Source organism: Jaculus jaculus, chromosome 7 (genome assembly GCF_020740685.1).
Source record: "Jaculus jaculus isolate mJacJac1 chromosome 7, mJacJac1.mat.Y.cur, whole genome shotgun sequence".
NCBI classification, from domain to species: domain Eukaryota; kingdom Metazoa; phylum Chordata; class Mammalia; order Rodentia; family Dipodidae; genus Jaculus; species Jaculus jaculus.
Genome location: NC_059108.1, coordinates 63,864,913 through 63,888,319, shown reverse-complemented (window position 1 = coordinate 63,888,319; position 23,407 = coordinate 63,864,913). Strand labels below are relative to the sequence as shown.

The window sequence follows — 23,407 nt, the reverse complement described above, 5'->3', positions numbered from 1 at the left end:
TCAGCTAATTCAGGTTGGATTCTTTGTAGCAGGAATAAGAAGGTAACTACAACAGTGGGGTATTAAACAATCCTACTATCAAGTTGGTATTTATTTCTGATTTAATGACTAGTAGATTTTGTTTTATAAAATTTGGTGTACTTGTGTTAGGATATGTTTTTTATATTCCCTTGTAGAATTGTGCCCTTGAGTATAAAGTGGCCTTCTACATCTGTTGATTAGTTTTGGTTTAAAGTCTCCAGTCAAATATTAGTATAGTTAACTCTACTTATTATTTTGATTTGCTTGGAACATTTTCTATTCTTTAACCCTAAGGTCTTATGTATCTTTAATGATAAGCTAGGTCACTTAAAGACAACAAATGGAAAGATTCAATTTTTTATTCTAGCTTGTTAACCTGTGTTTGTAGTTGGGAGTTTAGTCCTTTGATAATCAGAGCTGTACTTTGAGTGGTCTGAGTTAATCCCTGTGACACTGAATACTTAGTGGAGTGTGTTTTCTTGACTTGCCTTTGTTTTCGTGTCTCTTCTAGTTTTATTTCTTGTATTCTCTTATGTTTCTTCTTCTCTTCAGTGTCAAGTATTCCAAAAAGTATTCTCTGTAAGCTGGACTGGATTAGTGGTCATATATTTATAAAGTCAGTTTTTATCATGTCAAGTTTTTCTTTCAACTGTTGTAAAGAATAATTGTGCAGGGTATAGTAGTTTGGGTTGGCAGCAATGGTCTTTCAAATATTGGAGTACTCTATTTCAAGCTCTTCTGACTTTTAAAGTTCCCTTAAAAATCAGATATAATTCTGATGAGCTTTCCTTTCCAAGTGACAAGGTTTTTCTCTTGCAGTGTTTAGTATTCTTTTTGTTCCCTGTTTAGTGCTTTAACTATAATGTGATGTGAGAAATTTCTTCTCTGGCCCTATTTGGTGTTCTATGTGCCTCCTACATCTGGACGGGCCTCTCCATTGTAAGATTTGGAAAATTTACAGCTATAATTTTATTGAAGATATTCTCTATGACTGTAGTTCTTCTTATATATCCATGTTTCAAATGTTTCTTTTGTGTCCTGCATTTCCCTCATGTTGTCCGTTTTTCTTTTTTAACCTGTCATTGGTTTGGCCTCACAGTCTAGTTCCTGTCTTGCCCCCAAGCCTTCAGTCTGTCCTCCACAGGAACTCTTCTGTTGGCAGGTTTTCTTGGGAGCCGTTTTAATGAATTATTTTTCTGTTTTTCATTAATTTTTTCTTCAGCATTTCCATCTCACTGTTGAGTTCCATTTTCATTTCTTGGTTTGACTTTTTAATTTCTTTTTATTTATTTGAGAGCAACAGAGAAAGAGGGAGAGAAAGAGATAGAGAAAATGGGTGCACCAGGTTTTTCAGCCACTGCAAACAAACTCCAGATGCATGTGCCCCTTTGTGCATCTTGCTAACATGGGTCCTGGGAAATTGAGCCTCAAACCAGGGTCCTTAGGCTTTTCAAGCAAGTGCTTAACTGCTAAGCCATCTCTCCAGCCCTTGGATGGGTTTTTTTTCTTTTAAAATTAATTCCTGCATTTAACCAAGTTCTCTTTGAGTTTACCCCACTATTGAGTTATTATTATTATTTTTTTTTTGTCATTGATTCTCATCTATTTCATTCAGCCATTTGTTCATGGTCTCATTAAGTTCGTTGAATATGCATCATTGTATCAGCATTTCGGAATTCTATGTCAAGTATCCTCTAAGTAGTTTTCATTGGAGGCTTCGACTATGGGACTAGGCAATCCCGGGAGAAATATCTTACCTTGGGTTGTGTTGTTTTGCAATGGGGGTCTGCCCTCCTGGAGACAGTCCTTTGGCCGAGAATACAGCAACAATGGCTCCTGTGGAACACGTGTTGAGTGGCCTGGTCAGCCTATATCCGAGGAGGATGTAGGACCCAGATCTATCTCCAGGTCTGAGCTGGGCACACTGGAAGCTCATCAGGCTCCTTGTGCCTGTAGTCTCACTGTAGGTCTGGGCTGGATAGTGTGATCAACTCAACTGCCCCTATTAAGGGGACTGCAGGATTTTAGTCTGGGGAGTAAAGTCAGTGTCAAATGAACTGATCCTCAACCTGTGGGTGGACAGGCTAGAGGCCAGGGGGTACCCATGGGATTAAAAAGGACAGCATTCTCATTGCCCAGGGCTGGGAAGTCCAATCAACTTGGGTGTCCCTATTCAGGTGCACACTAGCAGGCCATGAAGTGAGGTCAACATCAAATGGGCCAGTTCCCCAATCTGGGGTAGGTCAGTACTAGTAGTATTAAATGGGCACAAGGGGGCCAGTGAGGGTGGGTAGGAGAAAAGCACTCTTGTGGATCCTGTGAGGCTTACCAGTGCCTGGGGATTGTGATCAGTTTAGGTATCCCTATTCGGGGGTGGAGGGTGGGGTACGGGTGTGCAACCTCATGTGCACAAGCTACTGACAAAAACTATACAAAATAATGATGTCAAAGAACTGTAAGAAGCCAGGTGTAGTGGTGCACAATTTTAGTCCCAGCCTTTAGGAGGTTGAGCTAGTAAGACTGCCATGAGTTCAAGGCCAGCCTGAGACTGCAGAGTAAATTACAGGTAAGCCAGGGTCAGAGCGAAATCCTACTTTGGAAAACCATACAAAAACACTCTCCCCACACAATTATGTGATTGTTTCACTGTTACCATAAAGCATACATACTGTTTTGTGTGTACTAAGAAACAAATGCAGTCATTCCTAGGAATAGCAGTTAACAGCTATAAACTCTTCACAAAAAATACTATGAAAAATACCGTAAGAAGTCAGGTGTGGTGGGGCACTTTTAGTCCTAGTACTTATGAGGCTGAGATAGGATTGCCATGAGTTTGAGGCCAGCCTGAGGCTACAGAATGAGTTTCAGGTCAGCATGAGCTATCCTGTGACTCTGCCTCAAAGCAGGTTGACCTGGATCTTACTCTGTAGCCCCAAGGTGGCCTCAAACTCATGGCAATCCTCCTACCTCAGCCTCCCAAGTGGTAGGATTAAAGACGTGTGTCACCATACCCAAACTGTGAAGAATTTTTAATTAAACCATTTCCATTACTGCTTGAAAATCAGTATTGGTCTTTTAAGGAAAACAGTATTTTAGAAAATGTAGGTAGATTCAGACAATTTAATCTTTGGAAATCTTTAAAACTAGTTCCTCTAAAATTTTTTACATATTCTTAATTCTTTGGTCACAGACTCCCTTTATATTTATGTTAAAGTATATTAATATCTATCTGTGTTGCTGTAGTGTTAGCTGTTTAAGATGATTTGAAAAGTAGCTTTCCCTTCCCCAGTGCCACCTGCTACTGCCCTGATTTTGGGCACACTTGCTTGTTCAATGTAACCCTCCTCCTGCCAACCACCACCATCAGCCTGTGCTATTACCATAATGCATGTAAATATGGGCACAGTTACCTGTTACACATGCTCTTACCCTTGTCCACGCTGCCCAACACTGTTATCATGTGTATGGGTTCAGACTCCTGTTCCCTCTGCCCCCTTCTCTGCTCTGCCCATCTGCAGCAGCCATCATGCTTGAAGATTTGGGTGCAGTGGCCTTTTCTGCACACTCCTCTGAAAGTTTCCCCCACTACTGACATTGCCAATCTATGTGAGAAAATCTAGGCTTGGCTGCATGCTCCACATGTGTATTAGTCAGAGTTCTCTACAAGAACAAACTGATACAATGAAGTAGTACTGAACAGGAAATTTATTGAATTAGTTTACATCAGTTCAACATTAACTGTATATGTGTAGACTTGAGAATCAAGGAACCCAGTAGTTGCTGAGTCCACATGGCTAGACACCCTCAGCAGTCCCAACCCAGCATTAAAGGCATAAAGGCTTCCTGGAGAGCCACTGGGACTTCAGTCCATGTTGGAAGGCTGAGGAAACTGGTTAGGAACAGGACAGACACATGTGCAAGTGAAGGCACTCACCAGCAAGTAGCACAGGCTGACTGGCAGGGAAAAAGGTACTGCTTCCTCTTAGTGCTTCCTTACATACACCCACCAGCAGGAGGGCCACCCACCTCCTTCAGTCAATCCTTCCTGGAGAGACCAGCCCAAAGTGAATGTCACTGTGGATTCCTAATCTAATCATGTTGACAACAGTATTTTACCATCACAATATGCAATGCACATACCCTGGCCTATGTTGAACTAAGCAATGGTAAGTTATGCCAATACTTATGTAAGTTATGTTATGTAAGTTATGACAATACAATATGAAATACCAAGCGCTGATCCAAACACTTACCTAACATTAGTGTGGCAGAAAGATTCAATCAATGCATGGTAGGCCAATTTCAATGCAAAATGAGTAACACAAAACCAATGTTAACAGTTGTTTTTCCCCCACTTTATTCCTTAAAGTTTCATTCTAGTCCATGCTAACCTGGAACTCACTATGCATTCCCAGGCTAGCCTCAAATCTCATCACAGCCCTCCTACCCCTGCCTCTTCAGTGGTAAGATTAAAGAAATGCACCACTTTGCCAGGACTAGAACAGTTTTTAAGGAAACAAAGACCAGGAAAGCACCAAACACCAAAAATTATCCACATGTCAGGAAACAATTCACACCCTTCATTAACTATGAACACTAACAGTCTCCATTTTCAAATCAAAAGACAGTAACAGAATGGTTCGGAGAACAGAATTCATATTTTTGCTGTACTCATGAAAATCATCTCACTCTCAACGACAGGTAATACCTTATGGTTACAGAATGGTAAAAGATATTCTAAGAAAATGAAACCATGGGGAAAAGGAGGTGTTAATACTCTTATATTTGACATAATAGACTTCCAATGAAAAGTAGTCAGGAGAGACAAAGCAGGACATTTCATACTGACTAAGGGAACAATCCATCAAGAGGATGTTACAATCTTAAACACATACATACTAAACACAGTGCATCCAGCATCCAATTTTACAGAACCAATGTAACTAGACATGAACACAGAAATAGTAGGTGACTTCACTACCTCTCTCTCCAATAGTCAGGTTATCCAGACAAGAAATAAACAGGAAAACATTGTAGCTACATAAAACCAGAGAGTGAACAGACTTAACAAATACATATGGAACATTTCATATGCGAACTATAGAATACACATTCTTTTAAAAATACTTTATCTTTTGCCAGGCATGGTGGTGCACACCTTTAATCCTAGCACTTGGGAGGCAGAGGTAGGATGATCACCGTGAGTCCAAGGCCACCCTGAACTAGAGAGAGACCCTACCTTGAAAAACTAATAATAATAATAATAATAATAATAATTTATTTGAGAAAGAACAAGGCAGAACACACACACACACATACACATACACAGGAGAGAGAAGGGGAGAGGGACAGACAGAGAATGGGCGCACTCTAAGGCCTCTAGCCACTGCAAATAAACTCCAGATGCACGAATCACCATGTGCATCTGGCTTACATGGGTACTGGGGAATTGAACCTGGGTCCTTAGGCTTTGGAGACAAGTACCTTAAGCCTTCTCTCCAGCTCAGAATACACATTCTTTTTGGCAGCTCATGGGACTTACCATAAAATGTATTATATAATAGGACACAAAGCAAGTCAGCAAATCCTGGAAAACTGATATAACTCCTTATATTTAATATGATCACAATGCAATAAACTAGAAATCAATAATAGAAAACATATAAACTCATTGAGATTAAGTAAAACATCATTGGGTCATTGGAAGAAATCAAGAAGGAAATCAAAATTCCTAGAATTGAATGAAAATCCAACATAGCAAAATGTACAAGATAAAATGGAAGTTCAGAGCTCTTAAGTGTATACATTGCAAAAACAGAAAGATCTGGGGCTGGTAAGATGGCTCAGCAGGAAAAGGCACTTGATTGTCCAGCCTAATGGCCTGAGTTAGTTCCCCCAGCACCCATGTAAAGGCAGATGTGTAAAGTGGCGCATCCATACTCACTCTGTCTCTCATAAACAAACAAACAAACATAACATAACATTTAAAGAAAACCAAGGAAATTTCAAATGAAAACTTAATGATGCACTTGAGGGGCTTGAAAAACAAGAAATTAAAATCAAGCCCAAAATAACAGGCAAAAGTAATAAAGTTCAGGGAAGAAAATAATAAAAAACAAACAACACCAACAACAAAATAATAAAAAGAATCAATGAAATGATGAGTAGGTCATTGCAAAGATAAAATAAGATTTATAAACCTTTAGCCAAATTAATCAAAAGAAAGAAGACCCTAATCAGTAAGATTAGATATAAAAAAGAAAACATTACAATTTCCAGTGGCCAATAGATAAGCTTAAGGACATACTTTTAAAAATCAAAAAGACAATATTACTACTTAACTCCTTGTATGAAGCCAGCATTATACTAATAGCAAAACTAAGGCATTAAAAATAAAGAAAAATACAGGGCTGAAGAGATTGCTAAAATGCTTGCCTGCAAAGCCTAAGGACCCATGTTTGACTGTCCAGATCCCACATAAGCCAGATGCACAAAATGTGAGGCAAGCACAAGGTTGTACATGTCCACTATGTGGTGCTAGCATCTGGAATTCGATTGTAGTCGCTGAGGCCCTGATGTGCCAATTCTCTCTCTTAAAAAAATAAAAAGAAAAAGCTGGACATGGTAGCACATGCCTTTAATCCCAGCACTTGGGAGGCAGAGGTAGGAGGCTCACCATGATTTTGAGGCCACCCTGAGAATATACAGTTATTTTCAGGTCAGCCTGAGCTCAAGTGAGACTCTACCTCAAAAAACAAAAAACAAAAAACAAAAAAAAAAAAAGAAAAAGAAAAAAGAAAAGAAAAACACAGACCAATGTCCCTGATTGATGAAAGCTGTAAATATTCTCAATACATAACTTGCAAACCAAACTCAAGAACACATGAAGATCATTCATTACAATCAAATGAGCTTCATCCCACAGATGCAGGAATGGTTCTCCATAGGTAAATCAATAAATGCAATATATCACATAAATAAATTCAATGAAAGCAACCACATAATGAAAAGGCCTTGGAAAAAAGTCAAATCCCTTCCTGATAAAAACCCTGGAGAAAGATGGTGGAAACGTATCTCAATCAACATAATAAACATAACAAATACATAGCCACAACTTCATGCTAAATGGAGAAAATCTTGAAGCATTACCAAAAACAAGGGTGTCCAATTCTCTACTTCTATGTAATAATGTGCTTGAAGTCTTAGCTATAGTGGTAAAAGAAAGAAAACACAATGGTACAAATAGGAATGGAAAAAGTTAAACTATCCTTATTTTTAGATTATATAGTTTTATATATGAGACCCTAAAAACTCAGGAGAAAACTCCTAATGTTAATAAATACTTTAGAAAAGTGGCACTATACAAAGTAACATCCAAAAGTCAGAAGCCATTTTATACACCGATGACAAACATACTGAGAATTCTTTCTATCAGGAAAACAGGCCCCGTCACAACAGTGACAAAAAATTAAGTAATTTGAAATACCCCTAATGAAGGAAGTGAATGACATCTACAACGAAAGGTTTAAAACACTGAAGAAACCAAGGAAGACATCAAATGATGTAAAGTTTTCCCATGCTCGGGTTGGAGAGATGGCACAGTGCTTGCCCATAAAGCCTAATCATTTGAGTTTGACTCCCCAGTACCCATGTAAAGCTAGATGCGTGAAGTGGTGCATGCATCTGTAGTTCATAAGCAGCATTTGAAGGCCATGGTGTGCCCATTCTCTCTCATTCTCCCTCTCTCTCTGCTTGGTGTACACAGGTGCATGCCTTTAATCAAAGCATGCCAGAGGCACAGGGTAGGAGGACTGCTGAGTTCAAGGCCAGCCTGTGACTGCATAGTGAATTCCAAGCCTGGACTAGAGTGAGACCCTATTTTGAAAAAAAAATTCATACCTAAAGAAAAGTCATCTATAGACTTAAAGCAACCCCAATTAAACTTTCCATGCCATTCTTCATAGAAAGAGAAAAAAATCCTAAAATTCATATGGAATTATAAGGCTTCAGGATAGCCAAAAATCATGTTGAGCAAAAAGAATGTTACTGGTGGTATCACTATATTTCATTTCAAGTTTCTACTAAAGAACCATACCAATAAAAACAGCATAGTTATGACACAAAAGCAGATATGTAGATCAGTGGAATAGTATATTCCAGAGGAATAGATCCAGGTATAGGTTCATGTAACGACAGCCAAAAAATACACATTGGAGAAATGACATCTTTAACAAATAGTGCTGGGAAAATTGGAAGAATGAAACTACATCTTCATCTTTCTACCTGAACAAAAATCAACTTCAAATGGATCAAGGACCTCAATATAAGACCCAAATCTGAAATGGTTATAGAAAAAACTGGGGCGTATACTTCAAGATATAGGCATAGAAAATGACTTTCTGTATATAACCCTGCCTGCTCAGTAAATAAGACAAACAGTTGACTAATGGGATCTCATGAAACTAAAATGATATTGTACATCAAAGGAAAACATCAACTGAGTCAAGAGGTAACTTACAGAATGAGAGAAAAATCTCTGCCATCTGACAGAGGATTAATATCCAGGATAGACAAAGAATTTTAAAAAGTCAACGAGGGCTGGAGAGATGGCTCAGTGGTTAAGCACTCTAAGGACCCCAGTTCAAGGCTCAATTCCCCAAGACCCAGGTAAGCCAGATGCACATGTATCTGGAGTTTGTTTGCAGTGGCTGGAGGCCCTGGCGTGCCCATTCTCTCTCTCTCTCTCTCTCACTCTCAAACAAATAAATAAAAAATTTTTAAGGGCTGGAGAGATGGCTTAGCGGTTAAGCGCTTGCCTGTGAAGCCTAAGGACCCCGGTTCGAGGCTCGGTTCCCCAGGTCCCACGTTAGCCAGATGCACAAGGGGGCGCATGCATCTGGAGTTCGTTTGCAGAGGCTGGAAGCCCTGGCGCGCCCATTCTCTCTCTCCCTCTATCTGTCTTTCTCTCTGTGTCTGTTGCTCTCAAATAAATAAATAAATAAATAAAAATTATAAAAATTTTTTAAAAAGTAAACAAAGAAACTGAGCAATTCAATTACAAAGTGGGCTACAGAACTGAACACAATTCTTAAAATGATAAAAATGGGGCTGGATGGATGGCTTAGCAGTTAAGGCATTTACCTGCAAAGCCAAAGGACCCTGGTTCAATTCCCCAGGATCCATGTTAGCCAGATGTACAAGGGGGGTGCATGCATCTGGAGTTTGTTTGCAGTGGCTGGAGGCCCTGGTGTACCCAGTCTTTCTCTCTCTCTCATTCTCACTCTGTCAAATAAATAAATAAAATATAAAAAAGAATAACAATGATCACTAAGTATTTAATAAATGTTTGACATCCATTGTCATCAGGGAAATGCAAATCAGAAGTATTTTTAAGATTCCACCTCACCCTAGTCATAATGGCAATCATCAATACAAGAAATGACAACCAATGCTAGCAAAGATATGGAAAAAAGAGAAATTTTATTCACTACTGGCGGAAGTGTAAACTGGTGCAACCACTATGTATATCAATGTGCAGGCTCCGCAAAAGCTAAAAGTAGAACTCGCATATAACTAAGCTATACTACTTCTGGGACTGTACCCAAAGAACTAGCCTGCTACAAGTTCAATGATGTACTTACAATAACAAGAAAATGTAAACAGCCTAGCTGTTCATCAACTGATGAACAATAAAAATTTGGTACATATTGTCAGAAAAAGCAGGAAATGAAATGAGACACAAGACTCAGCTCAACAGATGAGATAGACTTTAATTGGGAAAAGCGAGAGAAGGGCTCTGACCAGGCAGGTCAGAAGCAACTTCCCTTACAGACTAGGGAATACTTATGGGTCAATGGGGTCATTGGAACTTTTTGATTGCAGAACAGTCAGTCTACCTTGCCTCAGGGCTTGGGCCAGTACAGGAAAGTGATAACTGGGGAGAGGTAGTCTTCTGGGTCATTCCAGGAAGGTAATAATTGGGAGGAGTGGTTTAATCAATCTTGTGAAACACAGAAGTACAATACAATGGCAGTTAAAGTCCAAAAATGGTGCATTCTGGTTCTACAACATACAGCACATGAAATTTCATTTAGCTGTGAATGAAAAAGAAATTATGAAATTTACGAGAAAATGGATAGAACTAGAAAACAATAATATTGAGTTGAATGAGGTAACCCATAAATACAAGCATAGCATGTACTCTCTTATGTGGATCCTAGCTTTAACATCCAGACATATGAGTAAAACTTGGAGTCTCTACAGAGAACAGAAGTTAGACAGGGCTAAGGGGGAAGATAGTGGCAGACAAGTGACATAAAAACAGTGGTGGTAGTGGTGGTGGGGTTGGGGTTGAAAGGTTAAGCGGGGATGAAAAAGAGGGAGTGGGGAAGGTTAACCTAAACTTGGAGAAATGCAAAATCCATAAGAATATATAATATTTATTAAACATAATAAAAACATATAAATAGAAAAATGATAAAGCTGCTCCTACTGTCCATAAATCATCAAACAATAATTATAGGACACTTTGCAGTAAGCTGTAGGTCAGGGAAGCCTAAAACATAGAAGCTATTACTATGGCTCCTGGCTGCCAATAAGAACTGAAAAATAAAACCATATTTCTAGACATCATACACATTGGGTACAGGACAGAGAAAAATTAAGTTGGAGCTCAGGCACAAGCTTCCTTCTTGTTAGCTAGTTTTCACAGTACTATGCAGGCATCTGGTAGAGAGGTCATCAATGTTACCATCCAGCAGTGAATCCTGCATTCTACAATACTGACTCACCATACAAGAGATGAACTCTGGTGAAATAGTGTCATAACTGATACAGGGGTAAGCTCTATGATTGGATTTGAGGTGTGCTTCATAGGCATGTATATGCCTGGTACAGAATACCAGGTTAAAACCATGGCTGGGAAGAACATAGGAAGTAGGGAAAAACCAATTATTGTTGTACTGCTAAATGGATATGCTGATAACTGCCTCATGAATACTTACACCCACAGATCAATTCAGCTCTCAGCATTGGTCACAAAAGCCTTTTGTAGTTAAATAATTAAAGTATGCTGGGTGTGGTGGCATGTGCCTGTAGCCCTAGCTACTTGGGAGGCTGAGGCAGGAGGATTGCTTGAGTCCAAGAGTTCTGGGCTACAGTGTGCTATGCCGATTGGGTGTCTGCACTAAGTTCGGCATCAATATGGTGACCTCCTGGGTGCAGGGGATCAGCAAGTTACCTAAGGAGGGGTGAACCAGCCTAGGTCAGAAATGGAGCAGGTGAAAAACTAGTTTAGCTAGGTGTGGTAGTGTATTGCCTTTAATCCTAGCACTTCGGAGGCAGAGGTAGGAAGACTGCCGTAAGTTCAAGGCCACCTTGAGACTACAGAGTGAATTCCAGGTTAGTCTGAGCTCGAGTAAGACCCTACCTTGAAAAACTAAAACAAACAAAAAAATGGAGCTGGGTGTGGTGGCACATGCCTTTAGTCCCAGCACTTGGGAGGCAGAGGCAGGAGGATCACTGAGTTCGTGGTCACCTTGAGACTACATAGTGAATTCCAGGTCAGCCTGGGCTACAGCAAGACCCTACCTGGAAAAATCAAAAAGAACACAACACAAAACCCTAAAGCTTGACAATAGGAAGTGGTCAATGCAGAGAATCATACAGGTCAATTACTAAAAATAATTGACCCATGAATGCTTGGTCCTACATAGGACATAAACATTATCCCCTCCAGGACTAAAGAACATTGTGAAAGATGTCATGAAAAGAACGTAAGAGCCAGAAGATAGGGGAAGAGTGCTGTGAATCTGGCAACTAGTCATGACAAGTACTCATGAACTTATACAAACCTGTTTTTTACCTATATAAGACTTGTAATATAATGAATGGGGCCAGTCAATATTCTGTCATAGGTAAGGGAAGGGCTTAGGAGCTAATGACACTTAAAGGTTGCTGGGGAAGGAAAGTCTTCCATGGCATGGACTCTGGTAAATGATGAGAAGGAGCACAGAGACACTGCAGGGATACAGGAGGACAATGTGGGGAACATGATCAAAATGTAGTATTTATGTATGAAAATGTAAACAAACAAATAATAAACTTTCAATTCACTAATTTAAAAAACCCAGTAAATTAAGCCAGGTGTAGTGGCATATCCCAGCACTCAGGAGGCAGAGGTAGGAGGATCATCGAGAATTCAAGGCCAGCCTGAGACTACATAGTGAATTCCAGGTCATTCGGGACTAGAGTGAGACCCTACTTCGAAAAACCAAGAAAGAATGGTCTGGAGAGATGGTTTCGTGATTAAGGTGCTTGCCTGAGAAGAAGGACCCAGGTTCGACTCCCCAGAACATACTTAAGCTAGAGGCACAAGGTAGCACATGCACCTGGAGTGCATCTGCAATGGCTAGAGGCCCTGGCAGAGCCCATTAAACAGATGAAAATAAAAATATATAAAAAACACAGAATAAAACTTACTTATTAAACAAGAGACCACCGCGACAAAAATGACAAACTCAGGCTATGCTTCACTTCCTGATGAAGCTTTCTTTGTAAAGCAGGCCCTGAAAAACTATTTGTATTTCCATTTTGGAAACCGATTTTATAGGTGAATGGGTCAGAAAAATGAAAGCACTTCATTAGCCAAGTAAGTGGACATAACTGAAAACTGAAACACCTTCATTTTGAAAATCTTAAATTCTAGTACAACAGGGCTGTTCAGAGCAGATAATGGGTCTCAATATTGGCACACTGGCTATCTTTACTGTGGTCACAGATCCTTGTATTTCTCTTCCTCTGCAATTCAGTTTAAAATATTTCTTCTGTTGACTGGAGACTACAGTTTCCATGTATGTGATTCTTTCTAAAACAGTTGAAGACAAGGGAGCACAGGCCCAAGTCCAACTTTCACTTCAGGGATCTTACCCATAACAGCTTATGAATGGGAGTGCTATATACTGTGTGGCTAAAATGGTCACGGAACTTATCACGTGGAACAATGGCTCAGCTTTTTACTAAATATTAAAGAAGTGAACAAACTAATGGGCGAATTTAAGAAAATGAAGGCAGGGTTTACAGATGTGTGTAAGACAGGGAGGGGGCTAGCCGAGGAAGAAGTGGGGCACAGTTAAAGTAACTAACAAAACTGTGAGAACAGACTTCTCATGAGAAATACTTTTATGCTGTGCTGGACCTCATATAAATTAAGACTCACAAAATTACAAAGATCAATATAACTCTAAATTTTGCATAGGAAGAAATGCTGTGCTAAGTGGCCAATTAACTTTTTAATAAATCATGATTTTTGGTTCAAAGAATTCCAAGAATTCTTTCAGCTTTTATGAAAGCTTTGTGTCAGAGAAGCACTATAGATGCTTCATAGCACAGCTGCTGACCGAAGCTGTTCACCATGTTACCCACCAATTTAGAACAATCTGAATTTTATTAAAAACAAAAATAAATCTAAAAAGCTTCCTTCAGTTACATAGTATGCATAAAAGTTTCTGCATTACATCGTTTACATGAAATATTCTATATGACAAAGGTAAAAGCAGAACGTACTACTACCATTTGCAGAGAGGAGCTGGGCACTGGAAACCATACACACAGACAGAAACTTAGGAAAATGACAGAAACTTAAGGAAAAAAAGACATATTTTAAAATACATCAGGCAAAAACTAATAGTCAAACATTTGTTAAAAAAATAAAAGAAAGAAAGAAAACCTTTTAAACAAATCTCTTCAATGTTATGTTCCTATAAGGGTAACATTCTTAACTCAATTTTTATTTAACTCAAAAAGCAACTTTTTACTGTTGAGGAGCATTCCCGTCTAGATTAGACAAGATTTGCTCCCTTTCCCTGGAGACAAGAACAGAATGTAATTAGTGTTTGTTCAGGGATTGTTTCAATTTCTTAGACTATATCATTTTAACAACTTGTTTGCTACATCCACCCACCAAATGAGGGGTAGAATTAATTGGAAAACAAGTATTACTAAAAAGCTTGGCTCCTGGACAACATGTTTACTCAGAAGTTTGATAGGTGAAGACCCCAATGTAATTGGTAGTGGATTTCAATGATGTGTGGTTCCTCATTGTTAGGCATAATCAGAACTTTTAAAAAAAGTACAAGTTGTTTATATACTAAATATGTTTCTAATAAAAAAAGTACAAGACTGGCAATATATCTACTTAAAAACGGTATGGTTGAACTGAGTTGATGTCCAGGTCAAGTTCAGCACTGAAAATCCCAGGGAATTTAAACAAGCAAATGTGAAACTGCCTTTTTGCAGCTGGTGCATATTGGATCAATTATTCTTTACTGATTTGAACACACTTTTGAAGAAATTGTGTATACTATTACCTGTGTGATGGTCTAGCAAAACACACTTCTACCTATAAATGAAATCTGAACTTCCATGGAAAAGTCAAGCCTTAGCATTCACGCTCTGAGATTATTAGAGCTGCTGCTTGACAATGTCCCTTCTGTGAATGACAGATGTGCACATGCTGTAATGCTAGGGATGAGCTGTGATTTGCTTTACTATACAGTTACTTTCTGTACCAATTTTATGACACAATTAATGTTGAGCCCAACATTAGGTTTAACTCTTAAAAGAAATTAGGAATGATAGCCTTTTTCTTGTTTTGGTTTTTTTTTTTTTTTTTATGGTTTTTCGAGGTAGGGTTTCACTCTAGCCCAGGCTGACCTGGAATTCACTATGGAGTCTCAGGGTGGCCTCGAACTCACAGCGATCCTCCCACCTCTGCCTCCCAAGTGCTGGGATTAAAGACGTGCGCCACCACACCCAGCTAAACGCCTTTTTCTTTAAGTGAGATAAGACAGTAGTTTCCAGAAGCTTACTAGTAACAGCTTTTGAAGAAGCTAAAAGTGACATATGTAGATATACACTGTCCTTTACCTTCACTGCCTGCATACAAAGGGATTTGTTATAAAACTCAAGGAAAGGAAAAAAAGTAATGGAAGAAAAAAATTACCTGCATTAGCATTTTTTAGAATAGTTTTGATAACTTCTTACATCAACTTGTTTATCTGAAACAGAGTAAAAACTACAATACAATCACAATAGAAATCTCATGATCATAGCAATCATGCTTTCATTTATTATTTTCTTTTTATCAATGTGAATGCTATAAAAGCAAGACTGACGACATCCTTATTTGACAGACACTCTTGTATTGGTATCCAAAGCAACTGGAAAATATAGAGCTTATATAATTACTTTAATGACATTTTATTACTTTTATGTTATTTGAAGGCTGGCAAGAAGGCTATTAACAATGTAAATATTCTCTTTGGAAGTGCTGGAATTCTCTTACAAGCACTGAAAAGTAGCAGCACTTTAGAATGGACTTGCAAGAATGACCAGTTATCCTAGTACCTAGAGCAAATAGGAAGTTTAAAGAGTATATTTTAAACCTTCCTTACTAACATCTTTTGATTTGTCTGCTTTTTTCCCCATTTCATATGATAAACAGACTTCTGAACCCAAACCTTTTAGCTGGTGTAATTATTTCCATTTTCCATTATTTCTTTTCAGTTTTTTAAAATATATGATAAAACAATGCAATAATTACTGAAGGAAGGATAATGTAAGCTAGGTCATGTTCTTTTGCCATTTAATTTCATTTAGGAGACATTAGTATTAGAGTAATAAAAACTTTATACTTTCAATATACACACATACAATTAAAAATCCTACTCTATTTGGATCATTTTTAGTCTAATGAAAATTGGCAAAATTGTTTTCCTTAAATATAGCAATTACCACTTACCTTTAAACATTTTACAGAAGGAACTATGTTCAGCACTGATCCAAAGATGTACTGGCACCAAGGCCCTTCCTCTGAACTTACCCTGAAGACTCTATATTTCTGTAATGTACTACCAACTATTTTGGATTTATAACACCCTATCTTTAACTTGGTACATATCATCTTTTGGGGAGAAAAAGGTTAGTATTTTCGGTTGAGATGTATGAACAAACTCATTCTTGAGGTTTCATTTCTATGGCTAAAGACCATGCTTGCACATAGCAGCAAGTTGACACCCCACGCTGTTGGCTAGCTTCACACATGCGCATGCACAAACAGCCACAGTTCACATCTTTTTAGAAGTTTAGAACTGTTGCTTATCTGAGTCATAAATGCCACCATGGTATGCAACAAGACAGTGCCACCATGAAAAGAAAATAAACAAGTAACAAATGCAGCAAATATAGGCATTTGGCATTCAGAACATGCCAAAAAGCTAACACTCATGAATTGTCATAAGGATTTTTCTTTTGTTAAAAAAAAGTCTGCATATTTTAAACTTTAACGGTCCCAGAGAATCATGAAGTGCCTTGTCGTTTCTGTTGTTGACTTCTGATGACCTCTAGTTGTTTTTTGCATTGCTGATAGTAAGTAGAAAGGCTTTTGTTTTCATCTAAAAGCTTTTTATGTTCCTGTACCAGACGAGATGTATTTTGCTGATCTTTTTCATCCTGGTCCAATTCTGCAACTAGTTCTTGCCTAAAAACAAATAGCACATAATAAATATCACACATAATAGAAAAAAATCACACTTTAGCTAGCTGAGGATAGAATATCAATTAATGAGAACTTTTATGCTATCATTCTGTAGGGGAAACATACTATTCACATATGGAACAGAACTAAACACTACCCCCTAGTCTTCTGTTGAAACCATGTAAGTACCACAGTCATTTTCTATTAAGTACCTGAGCTTAAGACAAAAGTAGCAAAGCCAAGAAAGTAGGGAAATAGAAGTTCAAGGAAATTTTCTGACAGTGTTTTGGGCAGGAAGGAAGACAAAGGCTCTGTCTGGTTATAGGGAAAATGACACTTTTAGTACTATGCCTCATAGTCTGCTGTGCTACTCTCCACTCACATGCTTCCTATGCTGAAGTAATAGTTCTGATGGTGGTAGGAGAACATCCACAAGCTTCTCCTGTGTTAGATCAGCAGCAACAGCAACAGCATTTGCAAACATTTTCTGAAGACAGCATCAGAGGCAGATAAACTTTAAGAGCCTTTCTTCTGGGGGCTATTCAGTGTCAGTTATATATGTTATATATAGTATCTCATTTCTTACAGTTCTATATATAGTACCTCACTTTAAGATATATATATTACATATATGTAAAAAGCACATATATATATTGACATATATGTTTTATATATATATATATATGATATATGTTAGCACACACACACACATATATAAATCAGTAACTAATAAAGTTCCCAAACAAAGTAAGTTACTAATATTTTCTTTTCTTTTCTTTTTTTTTTGGTTTTTGGAGGTAGGGTCTCACTCTGGTCCAGGCTGACCTGGAATTAACTCTGTCATCTCAGGGTGACCTTGAACTCATGGCAATCCTCCTACCTCTGCCTCCTGAGTGCTGGGATTAAAGGCGTGCGCCAACACGCCCGGCTCATACTAATATTTTCATTTGAAAGTAATTAAAATTGATTAAAACTATCCTAATTTTCCATCCCATTATATCCACCATTTGTTTTTCACCAGTATAGAAATCTTTCATATGATTTAAATATGATAAAAGTGTAAGTTAAACAAGTGAAAAAACAAGTGTAGGGAACGCTCCCTCCTCAGCACAAAGTACTAGCAGCTTCATAATAACTTCTATTATTTTCAGCCAATTAATAAAGGTTCCTATTAATTTTAATTGAATTGTATCATTCAATTTCCTACTTAGGCTTATTTTTACTGTATCAACTTGATTTCCTTTAAATTCTTGTATTGTTTTCTCCTCTTATTGAAGCACAAACACAAATTACTTTGGAAAATAAGAACTTTAAGAACTTTTTATTTAAAAATTTTAAATAATATAAAAATTAGTACAGATAAGTCTATTAACACATATACATATATTTGCCATATTTTCGTACAACATTTTAGTTACAACCTTTCACAAGTATAACATTTCACAAGGGTTATGCTTAGAAAAACAAGTTTACTTTTTTTTTTTCCTTTTAACTGCATGGAAATGAAGTTTTTAAACATGGTAGAAAAGTAGTCTTTAAAACTCAGAAAAACACATATGGGTATAAAATTCCCCAGAAAATCACTCATAGTTAAGAAATTAAACCCCGTAGTAGTCCTAAACATAGACCTAGGAAGAAGAATATTTGTAAAATGTCTCAAAGATAAAGTTCAGCGGAATAGCAGTAAACCAAATTATTTTATCTTTGACTAAGACACAAAATATTCTTATAATAATAAATTTAAGCAACCCTTAACTTTAAAGAGAACACAAAATACTTCAGTATACAGCACAAGTTTACTTTCTTAGTACTAATATAAGGTAGTCAAAAGGGTAGAGTAGGGCTGGAGAGATGGCTCAGCGGCTAAAGCGCTTGCCTGTGAAGCCTAAGGACCCCGGCTCGAGGCTCGATCCCCCAGGACCCACGTTAGCCAGATGCACAAGGGGGTGCATGTGTCTGGAGTTCGTTTGCAGTGGCTGGAGGCCCTGGAGTGCCCATCCTCTCTCTCTGTCTGTCGCTCTCAAATAAATAAATAAAATAAACAACAAAAAAAAGGTAGAGCATTGAATGATAAAATAAAGAATGCCTATATGATTAATGATTTATTTATTTATTTATTGTTTTTTCGAGGTAGGGCCTTTCCCTAACCCAGGCAGACCTAGAATTCATTATGTAGTTAGTCTCAGGGTGGAGCCTTGAACTCATGTTGATCCTCCTGCCTCTGCCTCTTGACAGACATGCACCACCATACCCACGACTTATTTTACAATGAAATTTCTTAGTTTTCCAAACAATTTTGGCATCTCAATGTATTTTAAATCCAAAATAATAGTTTTTTTAAAATTTGTAGAGGACTTACTTTCGCTGTAATAACAGTGCAATCTCTGTTTGAACTTTCATATATTCTTGTGCCATTTTACAATGCTGCTCAAACACTGCCATGGATTCTTTGGAGTTTGGGCATGGTGCTAGAGGCTGGAAAATAATCAGAAATATGAAACATAATTATATCAAATCCCAGTATCTATATAAGGTGAAAGTTAAGACAGAAACTGTGACTGAGGACTTTTTATAGCACTAAAACCATAATCATTTAAAAACAAGTTTTTACTAAATCTGGAGTCAGTCAGAACTTCCATGACCAGAGGTACAAAGCCTCTGTCATGGCATTTCAAACCTGTGGTGTGGCATTTCCACGGTCAGAGGTACAAAGACTCTGGTGTGGCATTTCAAACTACAAAATTGCACCATACTGAAATGCTTCCTTTTTACTTTAAAAACAGGACTGTGTTGTATCAGGCAGGCCTTGAAGTTGCCATCCTGTGTTAGCCTTGCTGTCCTGTGTTAGCCTCCCCAAAGTAGCAAAGATTAAAAGAGTACGCCACCATGTGTGGCTCCTGTGATGTTTAGAGTACCCATATTCATGAAGCAGCACTGAAGTATAATACTTACATTTTCATTCACTAAGAACTTAAGAATGTATAGCAAAAATGTCTGAAGTAGAAATGAACTCATAGGAGTTTTGTATTTTAATGCACTAAAATTAAGAAGTGAAAATGCTATACATGGCTTTTCTTCGAAAAAGATATGAAACCAGTTTAAGATGACTGTTTGGATAAGAACATAAACTTCTGACCATTTAAACTTAACTAACCCCTTCCCTTTCTTATCTTTCTTCCTATGTCCCTTCCTTCCCTTTCCCTCTCTCTTGGAGACAGGCTATCATGTGGCTCTGACTGGCTTCTAACTATTTATGTAGCTGGAATTGATCTTGAACTCTTGATTCTCTTGCTTCCATTTCTCAAGTGTGGAGATAACAGGGGTGTGTAAAGACATCACTTTTATTCTGATTTTAAAGTTTAAGGAAGATGAGTAAAACCATGAAATCAACGAATATACCATGACAAACAGGAGAACAGTTGTAAATTAAGGAAAAAAGGTAAATTTCCACCATGAAAGTGCTCCTTTACCTGTAGCTGGTGATCTAATGTAAGGTAAGCCATGGGGATGGAGTTATCTGATCCATTGGTATCTGGAAATCAAGCATGGATTTTATTTATTTGTTAATTTAAGTATGCAATTACTTATTTGTTGTAAGGATAAATAAGAAAGACTATATTAGATATCCTTCCTCTCAAATTCAGGCATGTAACATATCAAATAAAACTTATTGCTATCAGTAACAGAAAGGGTCACCTTTTGAATTCTAAAGGCAAAAAAAAAAACATGTGCTTATAGATATTAAAATATTATATTTTACAAGTAAGTTAAAACTTGTAGGGTCTAGGAGGATGGCTTAGTGCTTAAAAACTTTTGCTTGCAAAGCCTGTTGGTCCTCATTGAATTCCCAAACCACTGGTATAAGCCAGATATAAAAAGTGGCAGAAGTTTCTGGTGTGTCTGTATCACAAGATGTCTGAAATAGAAATGAACTCATAGTTTTATATTTTAATGCACTAAAATTAAGAAGTAAAAATGCAATATGAGGTTTTTCTTAGAAAAAGATACAAAACCAATATAAGGTAACTGGATAAGTAGCAAGATGCTCTGCATGTGCATACATGCAAACAACTGAACTTAAAAATATGTGAACCCTTATTAAATTAAAAACAAAAAATACGTAGTCTTTATGTTTTTTTTTATAATTTTTTTTTTTAAATTTTTATTTATTTGAGAGCGACAGACACAGAGAGAAAGACAAATAGAGGGAGAGAGAGAGAATGGGCGCGCCAAGGCTTCCAGCCTCTGCAAACGAACTCCAGATGCATGCGCCCCCTTGTGCATCTGGCTAACGTGGGACCTGGGGAACCGAGCCTCGAACCGGGGTCCTTAGGCTTCACAGGCAAGCGCTTAACCGCTAAGCCATCTCTCCAGCCCAGTCTTTATGTTTTAAACTGTCTTAACTGACCCTACCCAAAAGAACTTCACAAGTCTTTCTTTACTATTTTTTAAAATATATTTTTTAAAATTTTAATTTATTTATTTACAAGCAGACAGAGAGAGAGAGAGAGAGACAGACAGACAGACAGACAGAAAAAAGAGACAGAGAGAATGGGTGCGCCAGGGCATCCAACTGCTGCAAATGAACTCTAGATGCATGTATCACTTTGTACATCTGGCTTTATGTGGGTATTAGGGAACCAAATTCTGGTTGTTAGGTTTTGCAGGGAAGCACTTTAACCACTAACCCATCACTCCAGCCCACTGCTTTATTTTTATAACTGTGATTGTGTATGTGCACATGCATGCACGTAGATGCACACACGGAAGCCAGAGGAGAATGTTATGTGCCCTACCTCTGCTGCTCCTATTCTTGTTTCCGTGAGACAATGTCTCTTACTGAATCTAGAGCTGCTATTTTCAGTCAGACTGGCTGACCAGTGAGACTGAGGATTCTCAGGTCTCTGCTCCCCACTGGTCTGACTTACAGGAGTACATGGCCATAGATCAAACTCAGGGTGCATCAGGCCCTCTTGTTTGCACAGCAAGCACTCTTAACTGCTGAGCCATCTCCCCAGCTCCTATATCCTTTCCTTTATGCTCAGTCTATCATGAGGATGGATCAACTAATGAATGTACAAAAATGTGCAAAAGCAGGCATTGTCCTCCAGTGGTTCATTTTCAGTTTTGATACATTTTAATGTGAACCCCTCAGCTTGCTCTAAGTGAAGTAGCTACTGCTGAGAATATATTACACATACAAACAACATAGAAAAATGCTCCAAACAGTTCTATGTTCTAACTCAGATAGTCAACTTCATCAAAACATTTCAATGTATAGCTTTTGCTTGTTTTTTAAAAATTATTAATTTATTTATTTGACAGAGAAGGGGGGAGAGACAGAATGAATTGGTGTACCAGGGCCTCCAGCCACTGCGAACGAACTCGAGACACGAGTGCCCCCTTGTGTATCTGGCTAATATGGGTCCTGAGGAATCAAACCTGGGTCCTTTGCCTTTGCAGGCAAATGCCCTAACCTCTAAGCCATCCCTCCAGCCCTTGCTTGTTTTATAAAATGTAAAACAGGGACTGGGGAGATGGCTCAGCAGTTGAGGCACTTGCCTGTGAAGAAGCCTAAGGACCCAGGTTGGATTCCTCAGGTCCCACGTAAGCCAGAGGCACATGGTGGCGCATGTGTCTGGAGTTGGTTTACAGTGGCTGGCACGTCCATTCTCTTTCTCTCTCTCTCCCCCCTCTGTCTGTCTCAGATAAATAAATAAAACAGATAAATAAAATGTTAAAAAAAAAACAATCTGAGACTGGGCTGATTAAAATATAAAACTGCCCTACTACTGAAAATCTTGGTGTGGGCCAAGGCAAGGTCAGGTGACAATGGAGACACTGTACTGACTCTAGTGAAAAGCTGAAGGGACTATGAGGTTCAGTAACCTATTTTTTTTTTTTAAATTTTTTGTTTCTGCTTTTTGGAGGTAGGGTCTCACTCTAGGTCAGGCTGACATGGAAATCACTCTGTAGTCTCAGGGTGGCCTCGAAACCATGGCAATCCTCCTACCTCTGCCTCCAGTGCTGGGATTAAAGGTGTGCACCGCCACACCCAGCTTAATTTACTGATAATTGGGTTTCTTTTAAAAATGCTGGGGATTGAAATGAAGGCCTCAAAAAAGTTAACCCCGCCCATCTAGCCCTTAGGTAGTAGTCTTTCTATATTTCTTTCTGTGTCTCCTCTATCTTCCTTCCCTCCCTTCTAAATTTCCCTTTTCTTTATCTTAAAGCCACTGAGAATGTATTTACAAGTAGGACAGAAATGAATAAAACTGACTTTGACCAAATGAGAGAACACTGCACAATGCTGATATATACTTGTCTTAAGTGCACATGATAGATTTTGTTATTATTAATATGAAATAGGCAGTTAGGAAGGATAGCCAATTTTAAGTAGTTATGTTAAACTTTAAATTGAAAACATATTTTGTTATTATGTTATGTTTTGTTTTTCTGAGACAGTCTAGCTGTGTAGCCCAGACTGGCCTCAAACTCACAATCGTCCTGCCTCAGCTTCTCAAAGAAGAAAATAAAAGTATTGTCCATTAATAAATACTGGAGGGCTAGAAAGATGGCTTAGCGGTTAAGCGCTTGCCTGTAAAGGCTAAGGAACCCGCTTTGAGGTTTGATTCCCCAGGACCCACGTTAGCTAGATGCACAAGGGGGCGCACACGTCTGGAGTTTGTTTGCAGTGGCTGGAGGCCCTGGCATGCCCATTCTCTTTCTGTCTCTATTTGCCTCTTTCTCTCTCAAATAAATAAAAAGTAACAAAAAATTTTAAAAAATAATACAAATAAGTAAATAAATAAATACTGGAGTGCAAAGTAATAAAGAGCCTGGAGCTGCTTT

At 38.2% G+C, this 23,407-nt stretch overlaps 1 protein-coding gene across 4 annotated transcripts in view; it reads right to left on the bottom strand.

The window, feature by feature from the left end:
- Positions 1 to 3,708: 3,708 nt before the first annotated feature.
- The window catches only part of Map3k7 (mitogen-activated protein kinase kinase kinase 7), a 93,812-nt gene continuing 74,113 nt past the window's right edge, over positions 3,709 to 23,407 (bottom strand). For 2 of the 4 annotated variants that reach the window (XM_012949911.2, XM_045153963.1), the window contains 3 exons: positions 20,026 to 20,087; positions 18,915 to 19,030; positions 15,106 to 16,558 (listed from right to left, as the gene is read on the bottom strand). In XM_012949911.2, coding sequence (XP_012805365.2) covers positions 16,378 to 16,558; positions 18,915 to 19,030; positions 20,026 to 20,087 — 359 coding nt within the window. In that variant the 3' untranslated portion in view covers positions 15,106 to 16,377. Of the gene's footprint in view, positions 4,067 to 9,773; positions 10,116 to 15,022; positions 15,078 to 15,105; positions 16,559 to 18,914; positions 19,031 to 20,025; positions 20,088 to 23,407 lie in introns of those variants that run through there. The other 2 variants (XR_006638085.1, XR_006638084.1) reach the window with 2 other exon arrangements.